Source organism: Ceratotherium simum, chromosome 12, assembly GCF_057802395.1.
Source record: "Ceratotherium simum simum isolate JZ-2026a chromosome 12, ASM5780239v1, whole genome shotgun sequence".
NCBI lineage: Eukaryota > Metazoa > Chordata > Mammalia > Perissodactyla > Rhinocerotidae > Ceratotherium > Ceratotherium simum.
Window position 1 is genome coordinate 11,763,583 of NC_141911.1, and position 21,470 is coordinate 11,785,052.

The 21,470-nt window shown below is 44.0% G+C and overlaps 1 protein-coding gene across 2 annotated transcripts in view; it reads left to right on the forward strand.

The window, feature by feature from the left end:
• Window positions 1-5,352: 5,352 nt before the first annotated feature.
• Window positions 5,353-21,470, forward strand: part of FDFT1 (farnesyl-diphosphate farnesyltransferase 1) — a 39,886-nt gene continuing 23,768 nt past the window's right edge. The window contains exons 1-4 of one of the 2 annotated variants that reach the window (XM_004433511.3): window positions 5,353-5,527; window positions 13,935-14,032; window positions 14,834-15,017; window positions 20,457-20,585. In XM_004433511.3, coding sequence (XP_004433568.1) covers window positions 5,429-5,527; window positions 13,935-14,032; window positions 14,834-15,017; window positions 20,457-20,585 — 510 coding nt within the window. In that variant the 5' untranslated portion in view covers window positions 5,353-5,428. Of the gene's footprint in view, window positions 5,528-13,616; window positions 14,033-14,833; window positions 15,018-20,456; window positions 20,586-21,470 lie in introns of those variants that run through there. The other variant, XM_004433510.3, reaches the window with a different exon arrangement.

The window sequence follows — 21,470 nt, forward strand, 5'->3', positions numbered from 1 at the left end:
GAGGCGCCGATTTGGGAGCTTCTCTCAGCCTGATTGTCAGTTAGAGAAGGTTAACAAGGGCGGTCATGTAGCATGAGCGAAGATGGAAATCACAGGGAAACCTTAGAGAAAGTCTTGTGTTTAAGGGGCAAGAGAAGAAAGAGAAGCCAGTCAATGAGAAGTCAAATGTAACAGGAGAAAAAAGGACTTGGAGTAGAAGCTAATGGTCTGTAATGTTGGATCAAGCTGAATTGAAGGAGCAGAATGATTGAAAGAGGCTTTTGAATTCGGCAGTTGATCATATTTGAGGTCATGATGATCTTCAAGAGAGCGATTTGTGCAGAGTGGTAGCCAGTCTAAAGGGGCTGACAGCTGGGTGGGAGCTGAGGAAGTGGAAGTGATGAGGATGGTCTGCTCTTCAGGAAGATTGGCCTTGAAGGAAATGGGAAAGAGAAGGTCAGGGAGGAGAGTTATTTATTAAAGGGTGGATATAATGTGAGGATTTGTATATGATTAGTTGAGGGAAAAAACCAGGAGAGAGAGCACACCAGTGCCAGCACTTAAAGATGACTGGGCTAAGATGGGAAAAGAAAAATAGATCCAGAGAAAATTTGCTGGAAGTGAGGTCTTTTGAGGTGCAGTGGAGGAGTGGGGAGGTTTGTAACAGCTATTATGGGAATTTAGAGCTACTTAGAGTTCAAGGGAAGGGTTGTAGAGCCACAGTGAAGATCCAGGGTAGTTGCTTCATTTCCCACCCTTGTCCAGCAGTGTCGAGTAGTTTAGGATCAAAAATAAAGGAAATGGATGCTAGATTAACCCACAGTTGAAGGTTGTCAGGGTAAGAATGGTGGAAGGCCAAGAGGCCAAAGGAGAATCCTTATTTTTTTTAATTATTTTTTAAATTATGGACATCAAAAGATTCAAGCAATATAGAAGTTTATAGAGCAAAATGTGGAAGAAAAATCCCCATGCCTACTCTGTCTTCCCAGGAGCAGACTTGCGTATAATTCCTCTGACTTCAGTGACTTACAGTCTGCTGCACCGAGCAGCTGAGTTGTGAGGTTGTGTGGGCACTGTCGGAACTACATGGACTTGGTGTGCGTGGAAGAAATGGGCAAGTGGAAACGGGGACAGCTGACAGAAACCACAGCTACCACGCTCCTCTCCAAAGCTCAGGTCCTGGCAGGAGGCTCTCGGCAGAAAGTTCCAAGTTCTGCAAGGAGGAAGAGAAGGGGTAGCATAAGTGGACTGAAGGCGAGTTAGAGAAGAGGTACAGGTGGTACAGAAGCAGGAGGGATGGGGAGTTGCACAGAGAGAATGGCTCCTGTTGTCCATGTGCCTGTCGGATATAAGGAGAGGCTTTTGCTTGACAGAACTGCAGGTGAGGATGGGGTACATAGAGGGTGAGTCCAGGTCCCACTTAGAAGTAAGGAGAAGTGAGATATTTGTACTCAACAGATTCTAGGGGAAAGATGTATGTATCTCATGAACTGGAGTTTTGTGATAACTGACATTGTGAAAAACTTGGAATTTAATGTTAGGTTTCAGTGGCCCTAGTCATTAAATAAATATTTCTTAAATGCCTCCTAAGTGCTAGGTTTGAGAGTACAGGGATAAACCAGACAAGAAAACCCCTACACTAATAGGAGGAGGCCGGCTTGTTACAATAGTGTTAATAGTGTTTCAACAGGTTATGGAAAAAGTGCCATGTTAGGGTGGAGAGGATAAGTGACTGCCACCTGTGTTCTAAAAGTTCCAGCATAGGGGGCTGGCCCAGTGGCATAGTGGTTAAGTTCTCGTGCTCCGCTTCGGCAGCCCGGGGTTCGAAAGTTCGGATCCTATGCACTGACCTATATACCACTCACCAAGCCATGCTGTGGTGGCGTCCCACATAAAGTAGAGGAAGATGGGCACGGATGCTAGCGCAGGGCCAATCTTGCTCAGCAAAAAGAGGAGGATTGGCAACAGATGTTAGCTCAGGGCTAATCTTCCTTACAAACAACAACAAAAAAAGGTCTAGTATAGTCCTGATGTCAAGCATTATTATTCAACAAAAAGTAGTGGAGACTTGTTATGTGGCAAGCGCTGTGCCAGGTACACTTAGACATGGTCTCTGACCTTGAGGGGTTCATGGTGAGGTAAAGAGTCAGAGAAGAGATAATTAGAATATAAAAAGTTCAGGATGAGAGTAACCACTGAACTTGATGGAAGGACTGAAGTTTGTGGAAATAACCACAAAATAAGAACAAACAGATGTGGGGGCCCGCCCCGTGGCTTAGCGGTTAAGTGCGCTCGCTCCGCTACTGGCGGCCCGGGTTCAGATCCCAGGTGCGCACTGACGCACCACTTCTCTGGCCATGCTGAGGCCGTGTCCCACATACAGCAACTAGAAGGATGTGCAGCTATGACATACAACTATCTACTGGGGCTTTGGGGAAAAAAAAAAAAGGGAGGAGGATTGGCAATAGATGTTAGCTCAGAGCCGGTCTTCCTCAGCAAAAAGAGGAGGATTTGCACGGATGTTAGCTCAGGGCTGATCTTCCTCACACACACAAAAAAAAGAACAAACAGATGAGGCTCTTGATTCAGAGCTTGCTATAGCAAAGGCATCAGCCGCCATCACTTGCATTTGGCAGAGACTCAAAAGCATGCAGGGGAGTGGGAAAGCAAAGTGAAAAAAAAGTCATCAAGTGTGTTGTGGTTGGAGGAGGTTGGCGTGGGGAAACTGACAGCAGGCTAACTGGAGGCCAGGTGTCTTATGTAATTGATTTGGGGAGCATATTTGGCTTTCGTTGTTGGTCCTGAGTTGAAAGTGGGGGCAAAAAATAGAGACGTCATTGATCAGGTTCTGACCATTCTAGGCCAATTGTTGCAGAGGTTGTGGGTCAGAGTTCTGTTATTCTATAGGGTCTGACCATTGTCCATTTGTACATGCAGCCTCCGGTTGGGCATCTAGTTCAGAGTGGAGGAGCTGGATTAGGCTCCAGCTGTGTCTTTAATAAATAGCAGCATATTAATAAATAGCAGTTGATGCTGCTATTTATTAAAGCCAGGAATGAATAGCCAGGTATGAATACCTGGCTATTCATGCCAGGTATGTCTGTCTTTTCCTCTGGACTGGAAGCTCTTTGGGGTGGAACCTCATCTCACTTGTCCTTGTTATTTTCAGTGTCTGCCACATTGTTGGTGTGCAGTGGATGTTTGTTGAATCTAAAGAACAGATAGAGGAGAGACCAGGGAGCTTCAGAAAAGGATTCCTGAAGAAGGGGATTCCACCTGAGCTGTAATGAAGGTCTGGTGGGTAGCTAGGTGAAGAGCAAGGCAGGGCATTCTAGGCAGGTGAATTATTCAGGGGAGACCTGGGGTGTCAAGTAGTGTGGCCTGTTTGGGATCTGGAAGTGCTGCCAGGGCTGGATCAGGGTTTGAAAGTAGGGGAGTGACTGGATAGAAAGCTAAAATCCAAAAAAGGGAATGTAGGTGCCAAATGATGAGGGAGTTTTTATGCTCTGCCAGAATCCTTGATTTTATCTTGAAATGCATTTCCTTTGAGGAATTTAAAATTGAAGGATTGTAGGCAAGAGAGTAACATAGTCAAGTATATGTTTCAGATGGGATGGATGGAGAGAGATGGGATGGATGGAGAAAGATGGGAAGTCAGCCTCAAAATAATTTGGGAGAGAAGATGGGACTTGAACCAAGATGGAGCAGAGAGGAGAGATTAAGATGAGAGACATTTGTTTCTTGGACTCCATACAATTTGATGAATGATTTTGAAGGGGTGGGTATAGAGAGGGAAAGGAGAAGTTAGGGATGGCGTTTGGATTTTATAATTAGGCAATTGGGAGGCTTTTAGTGCCATTCACGGGACAAATAAGTTCCGTGGGAGAGAGATTTCAGTTATGGACATGTTAAGTTTGCACTGTCAGGGGACATCAAAGAGGAGGTGTTCTAGATGCAGCTCAATTCAGTAAGTATTCATTATGCACCTACTATGTGCCAGGGACTTTTGTAGATGCTTGGGGGTGTGTCAGTGAACAAAACAAAAAGATCTGTCATCATTGAGCTTACATTCTAGCAAGGGGAAACACTCTAAACATCACAAGTGAATTATGTATTATATTAGAATGTGATAAATACTGTGGGAAAAATTAGAACAGGATGCGGGATGAGCAGTGGTGGGGGGGGCAAGCTGCAGTATAAAATAGGGTGATCAGGGTGGGCCTAAATGAGAGGATGAGACTTCAGCAATGTCTTGAAGGAGGTGAAGGAGTTAGCCAGTTGGATATCTAGGGGGAAAATATTGCAGGAAGAGGTTAGTGAACAGCTAGACCAAAAGGCCCTAAGGCCAGAGAAGGAGAGTAGTAAAAGTGGAGGTCAGAGAGGTAATGGGGTGGAGGGCTAATCAAGCGGAGCTTTGTAGACCTCTGTAGGAACTTTGTCTTTTACTGAGTGAAATGGAGAGACATTGCAGGGATTTAGGCTTAAATCTTAACAGATCGCTGGTAGGGGGAGTGGGGGCTTCGGTGGCAAGTAGTTTCTAGAGCTTGTGAGAGATCTAGGATGGAGATATAAATTTCCACATCACCCTTGTGTAGGTCGTAGAAACGCTTCAAATCCTTTTTTGGGACTAAGGGGAATCTAAAATAAACAGTTTAAGGAGGGCACTTGAAACTCCAGGGGTGACTGACATCACCCAGAGCGAAGTGAACTGCCGGGGGTGGGGGGGCAGGTATTCCATGGGGCTGCGTGTGGTGTGGGAGGCAGGTGAAAGGTCCTGTGCGGGGGATGTGCTGCGGGACTCTGCCAAGCTTTTGTTTTCCTTTGAGCTCTAAAGACCCGACAACTCGGTGGTGGGCCCACCCGCCTTTTAAATGTTTGGCAGCCTCACGCGGGATGCGGTCGCGAGCGGAGTGCGTCACCGAAGAGCTAATCTGGCCGGCAGGACAAACAAAACTGAACACGTGGACGGCTTATTGACAAAATCATAGCGGACTCTCGCCTGCTCGGCTTCAGCAGAGGCCGGCCTCCGGGAGGGCTGTCCACCTTCCAGCCTGGCGCAGGGCAAGCGGAGGAAAAGAAGGGCCCGCCCCCATTAGGAGCACCAATCTCGCTCGCCTGCCTCTTTCTCACCCTCCAATTAGCTTCTAGGGTGTGGTCGTCACGCCAGACTCGTCCCGCCGCCGATTGGCCGGCGTGTTCCTGGTGCGAGCAGCACTGGCGAATCAACGCCCGTCAGTCCACCCCACGAGCCCACGGGAAGCGGCGCGAGAGCCGAGGCCCGTTGACTTGGGCGGGAAGTAGGCGGGGCTTCGCCGCGCTGGGCCCGCCTCCGCTCCCGCCCCACCCCGCCCACCGCGCCTCCTTCGCCTAATGCTGCCGACGGCGGCCGGGTGCCAGCTGTAGGTTTCTGCGAGGTGACCCCGAGGTCTGACATCTCGCCGCCGCCGGCATGGAGTTCGTGAAGTGCTTGGGGCACCCCGAGGAGTTCTACAACCTGCTGCGCTTCCAGATGGGGGGCCGGCGGAAGGTGATACCCAAGATGGACCAGGTGGGCCGAGCATCCCTGCATCCCGGCCGGGGCGGGGAGGCTGCGCGGGGCCGGCGTCCGGGTCTGGCTGGCCGGGCCCAGAATCGAGGGCGAGGGACGCGGCGAGCCTCAGACTCCCTCCTTCCCTCGGGGCGCAGACCGCCGTCCCGTCAGGCAGCCCCGCCGGCACAGCCTCGTTCCGCTCTCCTTAACCCCACGGCGGGCCCAGCTGGACTTGATCCCCTAGGCAGGCCTCCCCTCCTCCCTCCCCGATCCTCCCTCAAGTTGTGTTGCTGCTTAAAATGTTTCAGCTCATTCAAGGCATTGGTTTTCAGGTAGTTTTGCCTCACATTTCGTTCTGTCCGTGCACACTGACATTTACCTGTGACCTAATACATGGGTTACAAAGTGAGATTATATGGGTAGATGACGTGGGAAGGGACGTGAGAGAGAATTTTGTGAACATAGTGAACTGTGCAGATATTGTCACGTGAATACCTTTTCTGGAGTGAAACCTTACTCATCCTTCCAGTTTTCGATTACACCACCTCCTCCATAAGCTTCCCTCACTTTGCTGCAGTCTGATCGGTCCCTCCTTCCTCACTGCTCCTTTCGCTTTTTATAAAACATGTCTACACTTCCAGGTTCTTACTAGTTATCTGTATGCCTGTCCATTAGCTACATTGTTGGCTGCTAGAAGGCCAGACCTGCTTTTGTTTATATTTCATCTGCCTCATTCCTGTAGCCTTTGTTAAATGAATGCTTACAAAGGTATTTATAACAACAAGAAAAGTATTCTTAGGTGATTATTGAATGAATAGACACATTCAGCCAAATTAGTGGGTTATATCAAAAGTTTTAAATTTTTTTCCCCAATCAAAATATCGCAAATACTGTTCTTTGTTTAAATGTACTCTTAATTGGTGTCCTTTATTAAAGCGCTTTAATTTTCTATCAGAAAAAACTTTTCCCTTTGTCTCATAACTCAGAATCATCCTCATCCTTCAGTGTCTAGCTTAAATGAGTGCCGCTTCTATTGACCATTGCACAGACCTGTATTGAACTCTTGTTCGGTGCTAGACGTTATACTGGACGCAGCCTGGCAGGATGGCAGTATAAACAAATAAGACACTCAAAGAGCTCACCATCTTGTCAGGTCAATAAAACGTTATAAAATTGTTCACAGAAAACAGGAAGGCACCATAACAAGATGCCTTTTCATGTTACCTGTGAACCTCCCTCGACCATTGTCTCTAGCCTATTTTACCATATGTCAGTCCCATAGCTTTGTGGTTATTTGTATATTGGTTTTACATTCCCCGAGTCCCTTTCAGGTTTAAGATTCTATATTTGATTTTAAGCTATTTGAAAATAGGAATCTTATTTGATGTACCCTTAGTGAATTAACAAACAATAGATGGGTGCACTGCTCTCAAGAAACCTCTAGCTTTTTAAACAAGATAAACTTAAGTAAATGGGGCAGAATATAATAAATGCCATAGGGAAATTCACAGAAGGGAAAAATCACTTCTGGCTGGGATAGGGGATTAATCTTCTGACGGATGCCTAAAGGAAATACAGCTTTAAATTGCTCCTATGCGTTGCTCAGTAGATATCTGTTTAATTAGAGATTCTTACTAAGTGTTCTTGGAGCTTTCCTGAAATTATTTGCAAATATTTAAATTATTGTACATTTGTGTGCTTTGGAGGGAGGAGAATGGTGTCCACTGTTATCAGATTCTTCTGGGGATCTGTGGCCTAAAACAGATGGATAGTCACTGCTTTACAATCCACTCTGTAACAGTCTCCTGAACACGTCCTGTGACAGGTAATTCATTACCTCTGGTGACTACCCACTCAATTTCCAGGAAGTTCTGGTTTTCAGGAAGTGTTAACCATGTGATGAGCTGAACCTTCACTCTGTCTTCCCCCTAGAGTCAAAGTCTAATCCTTGTTTTGTAACACAGCACTTGAGGTATTTTAAGAGAAGGCTCATATTGTCTCTAAGAATACTGATATATGAGCCAAATGTTTTCCTGTGGTTATTCATTCTATTTTATTCATTGCAGGTCATTTACCAACCTGGTCTCTATCCCTTGAAAGTCTAGTGTCCAAAATTGAACAGTACTTCAGGTGTGGTCTGGTTGTTTCAGAACTTCCAACTCCTTTCTTATGGATGCTGTCTTGCTAATTGATATAGCTTAAGATTGCTTTAACTTTTTAAAAAATGTGTTTTAATTATAAAATATTTCAAGCAAACAGAGGGGCCAGCCTGGTGACTTAGTGGTTAAGTTCCTGTGCTCTGCTTTGGGGCCTGAGGTTTGCAGGTTTGGATCCCGGGTGCTGGCGGACCACTCATCAAGCCATGCCGTGGAGGCATCCCATATACAAAATAGAGGAAGATGGGCACAGATGTTAGCTCAGGGCCAATCTTCCTCAGCAAAAAGAGGAAGATTGGCAACGGATGTTAGCTCCTGGCCAAGCCTCCTCACAAAAAAAAACTGTCTGTCTCTTCAAGAAGCTTATATTTCCTGAGTGATATGAAACTTATGTACATACATGAAACAATTTAAAGAATACAAAACAATAATATTCAAGTGTCAAGCAAATAGAGAAGTACAAAAAATACTATAACAAACCATTTTGTTTCTATCTCCAAGATTAAATATATATTAAGTTTTGGCTGTATTTGCTTCATTTTTTTTTTCTTAGGAAACGTCCAGATACAACTAAAGTCCTTTTCCCCATCTCACCCTACCCTGCTCCTCAGTGTTCATTGACTTTTTAAGGCAGTCTCCTCATGCTGTGGACTTGAATTGTGCTCAGTCCAGATCCCCAGTTGCACTTGTTCAGGACAACAGGTGTACAAAAGTAAGATCACCTAGGAAGTGCCAAGTAATCTTATGTACATTTTTATTTCAGGAAATTTTAGTGAAGTAGAAATGTTTTAGAGAGGAAAGTTTTCAGAAAACACAGGAAAAGTGCTTTGTAACGTGTAGACCTTGAAAAGGTTAGATGTAGATTATCGGGGAGGATCCTCAGTGGAAAAAGCCAGCATGAGCCAAGTCATATAAAGACTGAGCCCGATGTGTGTGGAAAGATAAGGACACCAGCCCTGCTGGGATTGAAAACGTAAGCTAGAAGTACAAAGTTCAGTAAGTGTGTGTGCAAGTCCAGCAGCGGAGCGTGGTAAGTACAGCAGGTAGTGTGTAAAGGCAGAACTAGGACATGATGAAAGCAGCTAGTATCGTTTTAGAACACTAATTTGGCAGGTGAGTGAGATTAAGAGGAGATTGTATTATGAGTTAGAGTAATTAATAATGATAGTATTAATAATAATAGACAGCATTTATTGAGTTCTTACGTTTGCCAGGCACTGTGCTAAGCTCTTTAAGTCTATTATCTCAATGTATCAGTTAGCTTTCATTGAGTACCAAACCACCCCAAAACTGAGTGACTTAATTCTGGGGATTGGTTGCACAGCAATGTGAGTGTACTTAACACTACGGAACTACGGAACTGCACACTTAAAAATGGTTAAGATGGTAAATTTTGTTATGTATATTTTATTAACACAAATTAAAAACCCAGAGCCACTGGGTTCCGCGCACTCTCCTTCGGCAGTCCGAGTTTGGTTCCCGGGCGCAGAACCACCCCACTTGTCTGTCAGTAGCCATGCTGTGGCGGCAGCTCACATAGAGGAACTAGAAAGACTTACAACTAGAATATACAACTATTTATTGAGGCTTTGGGGAGGGAAAAAAAAAAAAAGGAAGATTGGCAACAGATGTTAGCTCAGGGCAAATCTTTCCTAGCAAAAAAAAAAAAAACCGCAAGAAACCCAAACTTACTGACTTAAGATAACTGTTATTTAGTTCACAATTCTCTGGGAGAGCTGGGGAGTTCTTCTGGTCTGGGCCAGCTTGGTCCCTTTCTACTGGGCTTGCTCAGCTGACCAGTCGGCTTGTGGCTGGAAGATCTGGTGGTTAGCAAGCTGTAGGCTGGAGTGTCAAGGGGAGACTGGGCTATATAAATTTCTCATCATCCAGCAGGCTAGCCCCTAGACTCTTCACGTGGCCACAGGAAGAGCACAAACCCCAGTGCGCACGCACTGTCCAAGCGTCTACTTGAGTCATATTTGCTACTGTCTTTTTGGCCCCCCAAAAATCTTAAGATGAGCCCAGATTCAAGGAGGTGGAAAAAAACTCCATCTCCTGATGGAAAGAGCCAGAAACTTCTGTGGCTATTTTGTAACTTACCACACTTGACAACAACCCTGAAGAGATAAGTACTATTATTACTGCCATTTTACAGATTTGGAAATGGTGGCATAAAGTAACTAAATAACTTTTGTAGGGTCACACAGCTCCCAAGCAGTGGTTCCAGGATGCCAACCCAGGCTTGTCTGAAGACCTCCATGCTTCCAGTTTGGAGGCCATCTGGGATAAAGAGCACAGACTTTGGCCCCAGACAGCTGACCAGATCCCAGGCTGTCACATGTGCTCCCAGCGCATCACAGGCACTCTGCAATCCCTAGTTCCTTTCTTCCCTTCCCAGTTCTGCTGTATATGAGCTTCCTTCCAAGCAACCAACCTCCGTCCCTCCCTCTCTCCCTCTCTTCCTTCCTACCTTCCTTCCTTCTTTCCTTCCTTCCTTCATTTAACAAATATGTGACCAACAATTGCATGCCAGATATTGTTCTAGGTGCTGGAGATACAACAGTAAACAAGATAGGTGAACAGCTTGCTTTTATAAAATTTATGTTCTAGAGGAAGAGACAGAGAATTTTAAAAAAAGCAAATATACAATATTCCAGGTGGAAATAAGTACTACAAAGAAAAATAATAGGACAAGGGATCTGCGTGTCTGAAGTCAGGGCACACAGCTTTTAGGATTGTGATTTGGGTTCAGACACTTGACTTTTCTGTGTCTTGTTTTTCTCTCTATAAAATGAGACTATTGGAGAAAACAGTAGCATTGGTTACCTCTAGAGAGGAGACTGGGTGGCCATGGTAAGGGAGTAGGAGAAAGACTTTTCTGTATATAATCTTTTGAATTTTTTTATAAGTGAGACTTGGGCTATTCTCTCTTCTAGCTCTCTAGCTCTTCTTGCTTTTTCTCTGAAGTAACAAGCTAGAAAAAAAAATTTACACTTAGCAGATATTGAGGGATGATTATTTCTATCACAGATTTGGTTGTAGGAATTCAGAATTCAGTAAACTTGATTTATACTGAATTTTTAGGAGCATATCAGTGAATCTAGGGGCCTACTGCTACCTGCAAGTTGAGTGAGATTACTCAGAGGGCACACAATGGAAAAAGCAGGTGTTTTGTGATCATGCCAATTTGGCTTCTAGCAAGTCTAAATCCTATTATTTAGACTATAGTCTAAATAGACTTAAGTCTATTTCTAAATCCTGACTCTATTAGGTGAATAACTTTTGGTAACTTAACCTCCAGGCGACAGTTTCTTCATCTATAAAATAGAGATACCAGATCACAATCCCTTAACCACAATTTCCCAACTCCAAAATGGTCTGAAAGCGAAGCGTTTTTTCCTAAGTCTGGCTCCGGATTTGGCCAGCAAAACTGCCCTGAATTGAAGTGATCCCACTTAGTGTAAATATTCAAATATTTTGCTGAAGAAATGTTAATAATCAATTATGGGGTGCTACTGCATGATGACTGGGGCTGTATATGCATTTTTTGGCCTGTTTTCTAAAACACTAAAAATTCTGAATTCTGCCACACATCTGGCCATGAAGATTTCAGATGGATTGTAGGTCCGTAATACCTTCCTTAAAGTGTTTTTTAAGGATTAAAGGTAATGATTGTATTGTGCTTGGCTCGTAGTAGCTGCCCAATAAATGGTAGTTATTGATCTTGCTGTTACATAAACTCCAGTTTGTGGGGTTACCCCCCCCCCCTTCTGAGGGAAGCTGTGTTACTTAATGTCTCAATGGAAGGCCGTGGGGAGGCTTCGTAGCTCTTCACTGTGGAACTGTCTTTCAGCTTGAGGCTGGAGCCACAGTCCCAGGAGTTCAGTCTTGTACTTCCAGCAGCTGCACACTCTTCCCCTCAATGCCCTTTATCCTGGTTTTCTCCCACTGGAGAGTTCTGGGGAGAGTGCTCACTCTCAGACAGCAGAGGAAAACATCAGTAGGCTCTAGGGACAGGTGCGGGAGGGTTAGCTTTTCTCCCCCTAGCTCATAATTATTAAACACTCTGGAAAACACTACTCACCATAAAAATTTCCACTGCTTGATTCCCATATCTTCCTGTATCTTCTTGGTAGTGTGAGGTAATTATTGTTACAGCCTGGGGTACTGAAAACAAATAGGTGACTGGAGAAAGAACTAGGGGGGAAGGAGAGAGGAAAGTGATTTACTGACCTAGTGGAGGAGGTGTGTTGGAAAGGAGGGTACCGTTCTTTAAGATGGTTTGCTCTTCAAAACCAGTGCAGCTGCACCTTTGCATTTATTGAAACTCATGGTTGGACATCAGCCCCCAAGCTATTATTAGTTGTAGCTGAGAATTAAAACATTTGGCAGTGCAGTGAGAGAACCACTGTGGCTTGATAACACCAGTGTATGTGAAGAGCGGGCATGGAGCTCAGTAAATAGCCTGAGTTGCAGCTATTCTGTTTCTTGTAAGGTCTTGTCTCTCCACGTTTTGAGAAGGAGTTGGTGAATTGTTTTAAAATACCTATGAATGTATTCATTTATTCATCAAACCTTCACTGAGTATTTTTATATGCCAGACACTGTACTAAATGATTTTACTAATGTATGGTGCTCAGTAAATATTAATTTTTACTAATAACTTTTTATTGAACATGGCAATAAAGTGAAATTCTCACGATTATGTGATTTTTTTTTTTTAAAAGCTTTACTCTTTTGACAAAACAGTATACATCTGTGGTAGGAAATTGAAGAAATGTACACAAGTAAAAAGAACATAGTTCACCTGGACCCCACTAGGGTCCAAGGTTCACTTTTAACATTCCAAAGTGACTGTGGGGTATATTTTAACCACTCTCCTGTTGTTAGATATTTCAAATGTTTCCTGGTTCTCTCTTAAAGATAGAGTGGGCGAGCCCTGGGGGAGAGGAGTATATGGAGACTCTCTGTACTTTCCACTCAATTTTCCTGTGAATCCGTAACTTCTCTAAAATATAAAGTCTCTGTAAAACAAAACAAAACCACATAAAAACAGTCAACAATTCTTTCTGATATGCTTGCATTGAAAATACGGCTTTTTTCCCCTGGAAAAACAGTTCTTGTTTTCCTTAGAGAAGGGTAGAGTTCAGGAATCAGCTCATTACAAGTCACTGATTTGAAAGGGGAAGATGAGAAGAAATCTTAAAAGAATAGCTAGATTTCCAGAGGATAGTAGAGGTTTAACCAGTGTTCAAGAAAAACCAGAGCTGGACAGTAGTTAAAGCGGTAAAAACAGATTTTATTCAGAAAAGCTATTGCAATAGGAGAAAGAGACCTCAGTATAGAACTGGGCTGAATTCCGAAGACAAGGAGGAAAAGTGGGACTATATAGCCAAGAAGCAGAGTGGAGGAGTCGGTGGATGCAAGCAAAGTGACTAAGAGGAAAGAAACATCTGGGGTAAGGAGGTGTTCTGGCTAAAGGACCTCACTGGAGGTCCTGCTGGAGGCAGGCCAGGGCGATGGGATGGTGGGGGATGAGGAACCGGGTCAGATAGGGTGATAAGATATCCGGGATGGAGGATTCTGGCGAAACCAATTTAGCAGGGTTCTTGCTAAAATTGGCCGATGCAAAGATAGACACAGAAGTACAAAAGGGGAGATTTAGAGGAGTCTGACTAGCGTTTGGTCAAGGAGAGATTCTGTCACAGGGAGGAAGGGCAGGCTTCTCAAAAGAGGACTGGCTTCCGTTGGTAGCCTGTGGGTTCTGGGGAGAAGAGGAAGACCGAGAGGGAGGCACCGGGCGGCGTGGCACTTGCGAGAGGCCGCAGGGTGGAGCCGACCGCGGGGCGGGGCGGGCGGCGGGCCCCACGTGTGGGGTGGGCCGGAGGGCCAGCCCCAAGCCTATTGGGGTGGAGGGAGAGCCCGCCCCGCCCGTCGGTGGGCGCCTCCCAGCTCCGCTCGCTTCTATGGAGGAAAAGCCCTGCGTCGGCTCGGCGAGTCCCATGGCCGCAGCCGCCTGCGGCACCAAGGCCATGTCCCTCTTCAAGCGGACCTGGGTGCTCAGCCCCGCCGCGGGGCCCCGGGGCACGGGCACGGGCACCCCCCCGCGCGGCTGCCCCTTGCCTCCCGCCGCCTGGCCCTCCAAGGACTGGCCGCGAGGAGAGGGCGTGTGCGGCAGGCTGCGGGCCCCCACGGCCGCCGGCCGCCTGCCCCCGTCCCACTGCTGCGCCTCCACGGCCCCCACCTCCGCCTGTCTGCTCTGCCCGCAGGACTCGCTCAGCAGCAGCTTGAAAACTTGCTACAAGTATCTCAATCAGACCAGTCGCAGCTTCGCAGCTGTTATCCAGGCGCTGGATGGGGAAATGCGGTGAGTGGCGGAGGCAGCTCCTTTTGGTTTTGGGGAGGAAATCTTTTTCCAGGGACGTGGAGTCGTTCGAAGCTACTTTTCGACATGGCCCCTAGCGTGGCAGTCCCCGTGCTTGTGGCTTAGCCAGAGTGAAGGAAACGTTCCGGCTGGAACGCCCATGTGTTTACTTTAGAATGCCCTTCCAGGCGCCTCGCCATCTAATAGCGTCCCTGCGGGCCCAGCTCTGTCAGGGAAGGGCAGGGAGAATGGCGATGGTTATTACCTTTTTTTTAGTCCTGGCTGCTGAACCTCTCTCTGAGCAGGTCATGCATTTTTCTTGGCTTCACTTAGCTATTTTGCATTTCTAGTTGTATTGGGTTAATTCTTCTGAAGTTGCCTCTGTGCAGATTCCATACATGAACTTAGACCAATTGCGTTTATGTATGATAGTATTTATACTGAGAGGTTATTGTGTCTTTCTTTTATTTTTTATCTGCAAAATACTCGTTCCGTCTAAACATTTGGCCTGTTGGTCTTTGTACAGTTGTTCTACATTAGTTCAATGTAACTCGTTCTGGGAGTAGTAATGACATCCAGCTGGTAGGTTTTTTTTAATAAATAAACTACAGAAGTTCATTGTTTCCATCTAAGAAAGGAAAACTAAGATGTTTGGTTAAGTAAGCTTTGGAAATCCTTTATAGTTCTGTAGAGTTAGGGTGTAGGAGGGTTTAGAAAATGGCCTGGCATAAATGAAACGTTACTTTAAAATACGTATCTTTGGATGTTTGTTCCAGTATATTAATGGCTGTTCCTTTTTTACAGCCATGCAGTGTGCATATTTTATCTGGTTCTGCGAGCGCTGGACACTCTGGAAGACGACATGACCATCAGTGTAGAGAAGAAGGTCCCACTGCTGCACAACTTTCACTCTTTCCTTTATGAGCCCGACTGGCGGTTCATGGAGAGCAAGGAGAAGGATCGACAAGTGCTCGAGGACTTCCCAACGGTAGCAGCATTACAGATGTCTTCTGCATAGAGTTTGTGTTTATAACTGATGATGTCCTTGTCAGCTAACCCACATCCCTGCAGAGAACGGTAACATAAGCAGTGTGAAGGCAGCATGGTGTAATGTCGTGGTTAAGAATTCTGGTAGCCAAGACTCTGAAGCCAGACCACCTGGGTTGGAATCCCAGCTCTCCTGCTTATTAACTGGTGCTTAGTTACGTAGCCTATCTGTGCCTCAGTTTCTTCATCTTTAAGATAGAGATAGTAATAGTACTACCTCATAGTATTGTTATGAGGATTAAACGAGTTACTATAAGTAAAGCTCTTAGAATGATGGTAGCTGCTATTATTATTACCAATGTGTTGTTTGGAAGTCCAGTGTTTCTTCTGTGGACAGATGCATTCAAATTCCAATGTTGTAAAAGATGAATTCTCAGGCTAGCTCACAAAACTGGTTGCCTGTATAATGCAGCCTGAGTATATAGCACTCCTGGCTTCTTGGGTGCCCTAAGCCCAGTAGCATGGACGTGCTGTGCTGCTCATGAAGGGTCGCAGCTTGGGTAGGGAGCAGGCTCTGCAGCTGAGGTGAGGACTGAGAAGCAGGATGATCCTCTGCTGCCTACAGCTATGTGATCCTGGACAAGTTCTTTAACTTTATTTGTGCTTCAGTTCTCTCCTTTGTAAAGTTAGAGCTGTGAGGATTAAATAAGTTCATACATATAAAGTACTTAGAATAATGCCTGGTACATACTAAGTATTCTGTAAATATTAGGTGTTTAGTCCATTCTGTTGGAGTAAAGTGGGTTATTAAAATCTTGAGCTTTAGAAAATCCCTCAAGTTTATGTTATACATGTGACTAGTTCTTAGTTTTCTGGAATTTGCATGTCTTACTACACAAATAAGTGTTTCTTCCATAACTTATAAATAAAGGTTTGATTTAGCAAAATCTTATGTTCCCTAATAGCCCAAAGAAGCACTTCTTTTTGTACACAGTTGCCAGAATTTTGGGGGAAGAATAGTCCTTATGTGTCTCTTGCTATTGAAACAAAAGAAGGTTTGAGAAAGACTCCTTCGGAACAAGGGGTATTTCGGATTACTGAGATCACATTTTCAATCAAAGCCAAAAATAAAATACAGTGCAATACAAACCAAGGGAAAAAGTCTCTGAAGAATAATTAGGTGGAGTTGACACAGTACGGTACAAAAGAAGAAAAAAGAAAAAGAATCTGTGAAGAATGATTAGGTGGGGAATTAAGAGCTCTCACCTGGGGCAGGTATGGTGATTTGGCTCTCACAGGACCAGAGGACAGGTTCCCTGTGACTGGAAATCTGTGGACATTCATTGAGGAGCTTTTGCAACTGCTAAAACAGAGGAAGTGCTGCAAACAGGGTCACACCCCATTTATGATTGAAGTGTATTCTCACTTTAAAAAATTAACCATATATTATTCTAGCTAGAGCCTCCAAAAACAAAAACAACCTCCTTAACTACTTTTGAGGAGATTCATAGCAATTAAATACTTTCTGGTCATGGGATAAATGTCATAGGTATTTTAAAAATCAAGGCAGCCGTATCCACTCAGCAGATGTGAGAGAATATGAAAATGTGTGAATGCTAAAATAATTTTGGGGGTATAGCTAGTAAATTTTCAGACAATATTCCAATATGCTTATACAACCTAAGCCTATTCCTTTATAAATGTAGCATTCCAATGGAAAAACAGCACTTTGTTTTGGAAAGTTTCAGTTTGAACGTTAAATCCATCTTTTCCTGTGTTGAGTGGTAGGTTAGAGAGCAGACAGACACTACCCTCCTGAAAGCAGACTTGCCCCTGGTAGAGTCAAGGTAGCAGAACGCACAGGCCAGGCATCACTGTTTTGCTGTTGTTAACCTTTTATATCCTTATGAATATGAAATACATGAGAGTGTGATTTTAAGATACTTGAATTGGAGGTCCTTTCAGTCTGATTCAGCTTGAGATAGGAGTATATGGAGCTTCATAGTGCCTTACTCTTCTAAAGGACTGGGCTGTCTATATGCTGATCTGTCCCAGCATCTCCTTGAGATGAGTTGCACAATTTGAAGGGTGAACCAGTTGCCTGGGGTTAGGTGTACAGTCAGTTTTTGGCTAGGTCCTAGGGCAGAACAGATAGCTTGGCCTCACTCCCGTAGTACTGCCCTTAGACTGAGGCAAGAAGGGCCCCTCCCCCCAGCCCCTCACTTTAGAGGGCCCCACTCTGGGCCTCTTCACCGTCAAAGGGGTGAGGGGTGTCTGAGGCCATGGGAGTGGGCCTGCCTAGAGCTTAGGCGGCCCCCTTCTAGGCCATGTTCTGGGTGTCTGGGATTCCTTGCCCCTAATTTCTTGAGCCCACTTCCAGAGTCTGCAGTCTGTTTCCTCAGGTCCATCTCCTCCAGGGTGGACCATGTACCAGTGACCGCGTCCCTAGGCCTGAGGGTGGCCAAGGGCGGCTGTTCAGGAGGGTTGTGGATGAAACCGTGCCCTGCAGGCTGAGGTGTTCTCATACATGAGTGAGAGATCCCTCCTCCCAGTGCCGGACCCAGTGCCGGACAGAGCTGGGGTAGGAAGGGCAGGGTGCGGGCTGGGAGTGGGGATCAGCAGTCTCGGCCCTGCTGCATTTTGGAGCAAAACCCCAAGGGACCAAGCATTTTAAACTCACATGTGAGTCCTCCAGGTTGTTATGAAGGTATGTTTGTCAAGACAGGAGAATAGAATATACTGTATTTAACAAGTTACTAGCTTGATTTTTAATTTTTAAATTTCCAGCCATGTGGTATGTGGGCCTGCACTTGTGCTCTTTTCCCAGGCCCATGGAATTAGGGCTAAGCTTAGACAGAGTGTTCTAACCAGGTGAACTCTTCCTTGATGTATGGTTAGTCTGCACTCAGATTGAACCTGGCGCTTTATGCTCTAGTAGTCATTAGTTGATATCACTTGGAGTCAGGCTTTCTAGAACTCTCATTGTATCTTGTGGATTAATTAGAGTATATCTTTTTTATCTGATACTAGTAGAAACTAGTAATCTTAGAGACCTACCTCCAAACATAGCTTAAGGAATAATACAGGGTGTTTTCTTTTAATTGATGTCATAATAGTTTATAACATTGTGAGATTCCAGTTGTACAATATTATTTGTCAGTCACTATATAAATGTGCCCCTTCACCCCTTGTGCTCACCCCCAACTCCCTTCCCCCAGTAAGCACCAAACTGTTGTCTTTGTCCGTGTGTTAGTTTATATTCCATGTATGAGAGAGGTCATGCAGTGTTTGTCTTTCTCTGTCTGGCTTATTTCACTTAACATAATACCCTTCAGGTAATACAGGGTGTTTTTAAATGATAATAGCAATAATAGCATACATTTATTGAGCTATGAATTAGTTGTGAAATATATTTCATTATTGATTTACCATTTGTATTATTTTATATTAATGTAGTTTTAACAGGTAATATATGTGATATACCGTTATCCACATTTTCTGTAGATGAGGAAACTGAGGCACAGAGATTTAAGTACCTTGCCTAAAATCACCCATGAAGTTAAGTGGCAGAACAGAGATTCAAATCCAAAAGGTCTGACTCCAGAACCCTTGTGCTTAATCACTGCCGCACTTTATGACCCCTTTAAAAAATGGTTGAAAACAAAAAGCTGCATGTAGGTGAAGGTGGAATCACCCAGTGCTTTGATCATAACATCGTAAGGTTTATAATGAGGAGAATTTTTCTTTACAGGTTAATGGAAGCGTCACACTATGCTTGCCCCCTCCTTGGGATGTGGCCTTTCTCCTTTACACTCGTGGACTCACCGTGGTATCCTTCCTTCATGTACTTGGGATCCAGGTCACCAGAGAGTGACCCAGGGACCTAGAAATGTGCTGTAGTTGTGAAGCAGAATTACCTAGAGGGACAGCCATCCTGGCTCACTCCGTTAGGCAGTTTACTGTTATTCCTCGAGAATATGGAAACTGGGAGCGAGTCAGCAATGTTCTCCCTCCCTTCCTCCCTCAGGGTTCTGGGAAAACACAGAACTCTTCATTGTCACTCTTTCCTAGATATTTTTGTTTTCGTTATTTGAATTATATAATTATGTAATAAGTGCCAAAGAGTTGTTGAAAGGAACAGTTCATATTCAGCAGTGAAGTGTTTATTTTGGAGTATTTGTTTTTAAGAGTCTAAGCTGCTCCTCCTCCCCCACCTCCCTGGCCTTTCCTCTTATAAATAGAACTGACCTAGCCAACGATCTGTTGAGAGAACGGGATCCTGGGGAGATTCAGGGATTCAAATAACCTTTGGTAGAGTTGCTTTTTTGGTAACAATAGGAGTTACCTTTTGGCTTTATCTTGGAACAGCTGTTCTGGAAAGGACAGAGTTCTGGAAAGATTGAATTGATTTTATGGGTTTTTTTGAGTTTAACAGCTGATGTTCCTCCGAGTAATCCTCAAGTACCATAGGCTTCGGATTCCCATCAGTACCCTGCAACCAGCTGGTTTTCCCTCAGGTCCTCAAATTCAAGTGTTTCCCGAGGAAGTTTTTCGCACCTTTTTGTCAACACAGACCAAGTATCTCTCACACCTTTGGTATTTAACAAAGTCTATTCACTGTGTTTAGTCTTGTGTGTTGGCTCTTAATATTTTGTACCATTTTATTTAAAAAGTTTCATGGTGTTTTAATATTGTATTTTAATAACCTATAAACAATTCTTTGAACTTAAATAAGATATTTGTGCAGTAGCAATGAATTTTAAAAGCATCAATACTACTGTTCTGCATTGGAGCTTGGGCTCTGAAAAAAAATATTGGGTAATATGCTTCAAATTGAGCTAAGTTCAGTTGTTGAAGGAATTAAAAAGTGTAGCCTTATGGTGGGGGAGACACTATAACTTCATGCTGTAAATTTTGGGACTGGTGATAGAAAATGACTGGCTGATCTCCTCAATAGAATGTAAACTCTACATGAGTTTCTGGTTGTTTCCCAGCTATATATCCCCAGTGCCTAGACAATGCTTATTATGTAGGAAGTGCTCAATAATGTTTGCATGAATGAATCTTCACTGTCATGAGGTTTGTCTGAAATGAGGCATTTCCTAAAATTCTTACACTTATGCCCAGTTTTATGTGGAAGCATCTCATTTGTTATATATTGGCAAGATGAGTGTATAGAGAGACTTTGAATCTTCTTTTGAATCTAGAAACTTTAGCATTTTTAGACCATTCTATTTTAATATTTATAAAATTTGCTGAGCTTAGTATTCAGTATGTTGAAAACTGTCATAACCTAGATGTTAGGCTTATAGATGAATCATTTGGGCATCTTAATTAACGAGTTCTACCGTTGCTTTGCTTTATGATGTATAGGCACCACATTGGTTCCCAGTGTAAATACATATTTCATATTTTCTGTTTTTTATGATCTCCATTTCAGATCTCCCTTGAGTTTAGAAATCTGGCTGAGAAATATCAAACAGTGATTGTTGACATTTGCCGGAAAATGGGGATTGGGATGGCGGAGTTTTTGGATAAGGATGTAACGTCTGAACGAGAATGGGACAAGGTTAGTGTCTCTGTAAAGCAGTGTCGGTGTGTGGTGCCTAAGACAGAGCTGGGGCTACTCACTGTGAAGTTCAGAACAAGGAGAAAGTTGTCCACCAGTTCTAGGTTTCTTGGTTTTACCACCCTTCTGTTTAGCTTGAATGTCTCATCATAAACACTTAATTGGGGCTTATAGTTTAATACTTGAAATAATCCAGGCCCTAGAGAGTTTACCATTAAGTTAGGCCAACGTAGATATAACTTGTCCTAGAGATACAGTCATTATGCTTATAAAAGTGTCTTCGACTTGGTGTGGAATTTTAGGTAAATGGCCAATTACTTCATGTTATATAGAGATACCAGTAGTTTTCAAATCTTAAAAATGTGTTTTTTGTTATTTTCTTCTTTTCCATTACGATGTGTGTGTGTATATGTACCTTAGTATCTGAGTCATTTCCAGTTCCATCTTAACACAAGATTAATTTGAACTCAGTGCCAGCGTGGCCCCATTTACTTAGGAGAAATAGTTATCAGTTAGACTGTTAAGTTATATTATGTGTCTGTTTCCTTAGAAACAAGAACGGTTCATGAGAATCCAGAGGTGTTAACTTTGGATCCTAGGTGTGTTATGCTGAGGAGTAAGCACCTCTCTAATACCTTACTTCTTCCTTTCCCATCATCTCCTTACAGAAATAGGACCACATGAGATGTTCCAAGTTTCTTGACACCCCCCTCCCAATTTGTATGCTGGTTATAAATGAATATATGTGGGGATGAGCTGTGGGAGACCCCACATAGATGAGGTTGTCTTCCTCAGGAGACAAAGGAGCTGGAAAGAGCTATGAGAGCAGATGATGTGGCAAATAAAATTATAATGGCTTTTATTTGGTCAGAGTTTATTCCAAAC